The sequence below is a fragment of the Embiotoca jacksoni genome, unplaced genomic scaffold, assembly GCF_022577435.1.
Source record: "Embiotoca jacksoni isolate LCO1_2020_lvr unplaced genomic scaffold, fEmbJac1.0.p SCAF_2, whole genome shotgun sequence".
Lineage (NCBI taxonomy): Eukaryota > Metazoa > Chordata > Actinopteri > Embiotocidae > Embiotoca > Embiotoca jacksoni.
In genome coordinates, this window is record NW_027185340.1 from 23,108,218 (window position 1) to 23,114,866 (window position 6,649).

Here is a 6,649-nt window from a genome sequence, read left to right on the forward strand (position 1 = left end):
TGTGAGGAGCATGCTGCTGGAATTCAACCAGCTCAAATCCTAATGATGTCACCACCTCTCTTCAGTGGATACCAGCATTTTCCCATTTTGTGACCCACTGGATGTGTTCTGCTGCAGACACGTGCAACTTGCAATGACGAGCAAAATGTTAACAACATGGCGTAATACACATTTGTAAACAGTTTCATGTTAAAATTAAACTAAATTAGTTGCATGTAAAACCAAACTGTGAAAAAACTGACATCCTGTACCCTTGCTGTAGTGCAGTAGCCTACTGTAATCAATGGTTTTATAGTGTGGTTCTTTATTCAGTCTGAGGAAGTTCAAATGTGACATCGGAGCTGGTTCATCCACATTCAGCCTAAATGAGAGTCAACTACTGCACAGATAACATAATTGTCAGCATTAAATAACTACAGCTCACATGAAGCTTTGACAGCATGTTATTGGCTAATAGCACAATGATGTCGTATCAAAGTCCAACATTTTTACCAGTTGTCCACTTTCCATAGTTTTCAACTTAAAAGTCTACGACTGGGAAACGTTTCTGTTAGCTGAGATATACACTTATACTGTACTTAGCATTTAATAATTGTACAGTGCTTAAAAAACACATAGGGTCGTTTCATGTCCATGTAATTATTAAACAAACTTAGATAATGTACTATTGTCAAGGAACAGTAGTTTTAATCCTAACAGCTCTGTTGTCACTCAGCTGTTGTGACAAACGCAGGAATATTTTCCATCACATTACATGAATGGGGAATTTGGACGAGCTCGGATTGATCAAAGTTTTCATGAAATAATGAATTATGTAATTACTTCCTGAATGATTATTGGATCAAAATATGTGGCAATGATATATGTAACATGTTATTACTGTAACTCCCCCAGGATGTAAAAATGATGGGAGTTAAATGATGAAGCGTTTTAATTCTGCATTACATTTGTTTGCCAGATGGATTCATCCAAAGATTACATATACTTTCACTTTTGTAACATTGTCCTGATATTGAGAGCAACATGGGATTCAGTGTTTTCTGTTTACAGGCATTTCTACAAATTAATTCTGGGTTCAAAGAAACAAGACAAAGATAAATGGTGAAACCTTTCAGCCAGCTGACCCAGAACCAACCAAAAAGTACAGTAACAGACTCAGTTTGTGTTCAAAGATGGACAGAAAATCATAGAAACAAGATTCCTCTTTTTACAAAGTCCTATGAAAGAGTGTTCTGACTCTGATGAAAGGAGAAGAAGGCCACAGCTATTACATAACTAACAGACTTCATTCTGTTGTCACAACAACCAGTGTTGTGTTTAGTGCAGATTTGAAATGTTAACCTTTTTTTTTTTTCTTTTTCATTAAACAATGTTTCCTGGTAACCAAACAAGTAATGAATCCATCTCCCAAATGCTCCTGAGCTTTCTATTCCCTGCATGGACATCCACAGCAGTAAATTCATCGCACTGTCAGATCCAGCACAACCACACATTGTCCATATTTCCCAGTGTGTGTGTGTGTGTGTGTGTGTGTGTGTGTGTGTGTGTGTGTGTGTGTGTGTGTGTGTGTGTGTGTGTGTGTGTGTGTGTGTGAAGCATCTGCCCGTTTAGAGCAGTGTGACCTATTTCAAGAGGTGTAGATGGGGCTAAACTTCGTCAGAAACTTTGTCAGAGATGATCAGAGGAACGGAGGCGTCTTTGTTAGCATTAACAATCATTAGCCCACTAATACTTTATCCTCCAGTGTTTTTACATTTGAAGACAGATGTTATCACGGATCAATGTACTGCAGCTGCTCCGGTACAGAATCAGTTATGAGAGGTCGACGTTACAGTCAGTCAGGTCATAGATAAGTCAGTCTGATAGTGGGGATGGAGATCATTATTAGTGAGAGGCAATAATAACTACTTACATGACAGCTAAATTTGCCTGTCGATCTACATCTGAGTGAGTCTGGTCTGCTGTTGGTCAGCAGGCTGCTGTTGAATAAAACCCAACATACTTTTTAGAAATGCTACAACTGTACCCAATTTGGTTAACATTATTAATGAAATGCTCCCCACTGAGGCACCCTCGGCCTTTCAAAAGTTTAAGCTCCTCCTAAAACCAACTCAAAATCCTTTTAGATCCTCTTCCTTTTATCTCCAAACTTTAACATTTCACGTCTGACAAATTACTAGATTGCCAATAAACTTTGTGAAGCCTTTCTGTCATGGTTTCAACCACTTAAGACAGCCCTGACCAAAGTAAACCTGGTTACCTCTGGCATTAGAGGTTGGGACTCTTCTTCATACAGATGGGCGGGTTAAATCACTAGTTCACTTGACAACCTGCGAACACCCCTCAGTCAGACCTTCAACAACAAGGTGAGCAGATTATAGACAAAGACATGGGAACACACTCACTGATGTCCCCCTGTCCTGCACTGCCAGCAGGGACATCTGGACACCAGTAAAAACCCAGCTGAAAGCTAAACCTGATATTTTGTCACTGGGTATTTTTGTCTCTTTGTGATGTGGACACACATCTGTGCATCTCTGCACAGCCTATTCATAGAACGACCACTTGAGCAGTCTTCAGGGGCCTCCCATGGGAATCCACCTCGATGTAAAGACTGACACATGGTTGAAAGATTTAGTTTGGTTGTCGTCAGCCTCCTCTTCTGTCCCTCACCTTGATTTTTCTGTCTCTCAAGGCTCCAGATTAATTCTCTGTCCTATGTCCTGTATCGTCTATGAACAATTCCTCCACCAGCTGTGTTCTCTGCCCGACTCTCCCACTTTCCCACACTTCCAGTCCCGTGTGTGTACGCTGTCTGTCGACTGCCAAGGCCAACACTCTCAGTGGACTGACCCATGCGGCCAAAAAGATGCCCACGGCTGCCAATAGAGAATCATGTGTTATGTCAACATGTTCCCTCAGATTAGCACCAGCTGCCCAGCCTCAGGCAGGCGCCCTGCAAACACCATACCCATAGGGCAGGACATCGCAGATAGGTGGACTCCCAGTGACATTGTACCCACAGCTTCTCTCTGACAACTGTACTGAAGAAACAAGCCGGAGACGGGGGTCTCTGTGCCAGCTTCCTGCCATCACATTAATAGAGACTGGCATGGAGTGAGAGTGGGCCGGCCGGATCTGCAGACTGTGATCAGCACAGCTGTGAGACACTCTCAGTTTGTGGGCTGAAGTTGTTGTTTTTTTGAACACTTCAAAACATCAGGCTTCATGTGAAACAAAATCAAAAGCTGCAGCTCAAATCAGCACAGATGCAACCAGGAACTGAATTAAATTGAATTAACTGGTGAATGAAAAGGAGGGTCATGATCTCTGTTTTACATTGAGCATCAGTCTTTACATCGAGCTACAGGCTGACAGTACTGCGCTGTGTAAAACTTTCAGGCACTTTAGATGGTAAACATTCTTGTTTGTGACCCAATACCATTTAAAGAGAGATGCTTGAAACAACTTGCATGCTAAATACCTTGAAAAACTGTAGAGTACCGAGGTGAATATGTGCTGTTTTAAATGTACAATGTGCTCACACCAAATGTAGGCTTAATTTTATTCTTTTTTCTTTTCTACTAACATCGCATATAGTTTGTAGGATGTTACTTAGTGAATAACATCAACTCACCACATTATTTTTGAAAGCATCTTTGCTTTGATTTTAGTGCCTTCCAGTTTTGCACAGAACTATGAAGTCGCACTAAAGATCATCAATGTTTAAAAGGGAAACTGAACCTGTGAAACCTGTTAAGTAATGCCTGTTCTGGCTCAGGAGGGTCAGCGAAAGAAACACTGATGATGTCATAGTGATGTGCACTGGGTTGTTTTGGCTTGCAGACAAGGAATTCAAACAGACAGCCTGCGTTACAAACTTGTAGCATGGAGTTTGAAAAAGTTGCGTTGCACTCTGGGAAATGTAGGATCCAGAATAGAAACCCATTTTTTGTTGTGTTTCCTCGTCTGTCTTCACCTGCTGCACTGCCACTACATGGAACCTATATGGAAGTGGGTCTACCCATAGTTAATGACCTTTGACCTCTGGCGGCCAGCAGACAGAGGGGTGCCTGTGACATCAGAATACTTCAGTCACAGCTGCTGCTGGGCCAGAAGGGGGTCACACCCTGCTGTCTCCCTCCACCTCTGGAAATAGACCCTGTTGCTAAAGAAGTTACATAAGTCCTGTTTTGTCGAGTGGTTGATTAATGAGCACAGAAGGTAAGAGACGTGTACTGCCTATTTTAGTGTGTCTGTGTTGTTGCATGTATGAGTTACATTCTTGGAAGGAAGTGGATGTCCCACCTCTTCCAACACTGCTGCATGGAGTCTACTTTGATGACTGTTTATCTTAAGTGGACTACAGTTCAGAACTGCAACCACCTTTCAAGAAAATAACTCTGAGGCCTGACTAAAAAAATCCATCTGACACTTTATGTAGATCTAACTTGGTTTGCCTGACTGTGTTTGCAGCTCTACTGACTGTTGGCAATGATCCTACATACATCCTACAGACGGAAGCTGAAAACTGGGAGATCAGCCGGTCACTGAAACACACAGGGAGACGGGGAGAAGGACACACCAGGATTGTGGTGTCGGTGGGTTAATAAAGTGCTGAGGTGGTGAGGAGCTGGCTGTCTTTTACAGATCCCCGCTGTGCTATCGCTCCAATTCAGCAGCTCCTCCTGTGCTCACTGGACTCTGGAAGAAATCAATACCAACTTGTGAGATTTGATTTTGCTACAGATATGAGGACTTTCCAAAGTTCTATTTAAAACAGGTTATTGCACATTTAGCTGGTTATTATTTACTGAATATTGCAGAATGTACGGTACATAAACGTAATGGACAAAACAGAAGTCCACATTATATTCAGATGTGTGACTGAACCCCAGAGAAGCAAGTGAAAAATGAAGACAAGAGGCAGTGGTTACTAAAAGAACAATATTTCATAGTTTAATATCATCTCTGGCAGGCATTAGCTGTATTAAATACACATATTGCTTTCCAGTTTTTTTCAGAGCGGATTAAGTTTTCAGTTCACATTTAATCAACTTTATTCCAGTCAACGTGTCAAATCTTAATCTTAATGACTGTCCTGTCAATACCAAGGCAAATATAATTTGAAACAATTATTATTTACATATGATACAAAAATATACTTCACAAAAAGAGTGATAAATTTACAAGAAGCTCTATAACATTACAAATATTTTTCTATTATAAAAAGCCACTTTTAAATAGTCTTCCAGCTCAAGTTTTGGATGAGGGAGTGTAACCGGGTCTGTGTGGTGGGAGGATTTATAATTCCAGTGACTCTTTCTGGCACATATTCCACGTCTGCACTCCTTATAATTTTTCATGGAGTCCATTACCTCATGGCTGCTGAGGATGATTTTGACCCTGCAGTCCTTGCAGCCCAGTAGCCATGTGGTCTGGAGTCAGTAGGACGCTAGCAGGTTAACTTTAGGAGAGCTGGCCTGATGCCGTGCTGGAGCAGCGCGGCAGTTGCTGTGCCATCCAGCTGCATCCTGTTGGGTGGTTTTCAGTGTGAGGGGGGGGGGGCTGGGGGGGCAGGTGCATATTAACTGCTCAAAGGAGGGGGGGGTTCCAGACTTCCACTCCGTCCGTCCCTCATGGCTATGCTCCAAGCCAACTGTGAGCCTCTGTGTCACATGCCTAAGAAGAGACGGAGACGGACAGACAGACATGATTAGAACAGGACTCGCTGGCTCTGCTCTCAGAGCGGCAGACGTTTGGTTTTACAGGCTGGTCATCGTAAACGCCACTGGCTCTCATAAACATGGCATTCTCCAGGGCTAACAGGGGAGCCTGATTGGCTGATTGAATGTCCAGCTTTGCAAGGGGGACGGGACGCCTGCGAGTCGTGAAAGACGGACATTCGGTGAACGGAGCCGGCGGTGGACAAACAAACATGGAAATATGGAAAGTTGTTTTTTCCCTTCCTTACATTTACAGTTTTCAGCCCAGGTTTTTCACCAGCACACATTCCTCGTACTCTGATGCTTCAGTCCAACACTCACAATCCCCGAGTGAAGAAGAGGTCCAACCCTCATTAGACATGTACGTCTATAAACAATGCTGTAAGCCACTAAACAGTTTCCTATTGACTTATCAGGTTCGAGTTTTGTGTGCGTGTCAATTCAAGTTAGATTTGATTAATATAGCCCAATATTACAAATCACAAATTGCCTCAGGGTGCTTTGCAATCTTTACATCATACACAACCCTTTGGTCTAAGAAACTTCAATTAAAAAAAAAAAAGAAGAAAAAAGAGGAAGACACACATAAGACAAACACATGCTTCACATACACTGGACCCTGTGCCTGTGTTGTACTCTATTCAGCACATGTACTATATGTGAAGAAGGTATACGGGGAGAGAAAGATGGGAGGAAATAGAAAGCCAGTGTTCGCAGTGCTATGTGGTGTGTGGAAATTGCGTGGTGTTGGTAGCAGCAATTTCTCCAAAGCTGAGTGACGGGTGAAAAGGGATCTGTCACCTCTCTCTCCAGAGGAACACCCAGAGGCCTGGAGGTCCATGCAACGTGCCTCAGCCAGTTCCTAACCCTGACACACCTTTGTTTCTTAGAAATCTGAGGGGGGACGACTCCTGTGTCACTTT

General features: G+C 42.7%; 1 protein-coding gene across 1 annotated transcript in view; it reads right to left on the reverse strand.

The window, feature by feature from the left end:
- Positions 1–4,933: 4,933 nt before the first annotated feature.
- The window catches only part of rgcc (regulator of cell cycle), a 5,613-nt gene continuing 3,897 nt past the window's right edge, over positions 4,934–6,649 (reverse strand). Inside the window, exon 5 of the mRNA XM_069155087.1 lies at positions 4,934–5,682. Within this exon, the coding sequence (XP_069011188.1) occupies positions 5,675–5,682 (8 nt within the window). The 3' untranslated portion in view covers positions 4,934–5,674. The remainder of the gene's footprint in view (positions 5,683–6,649) is intronic.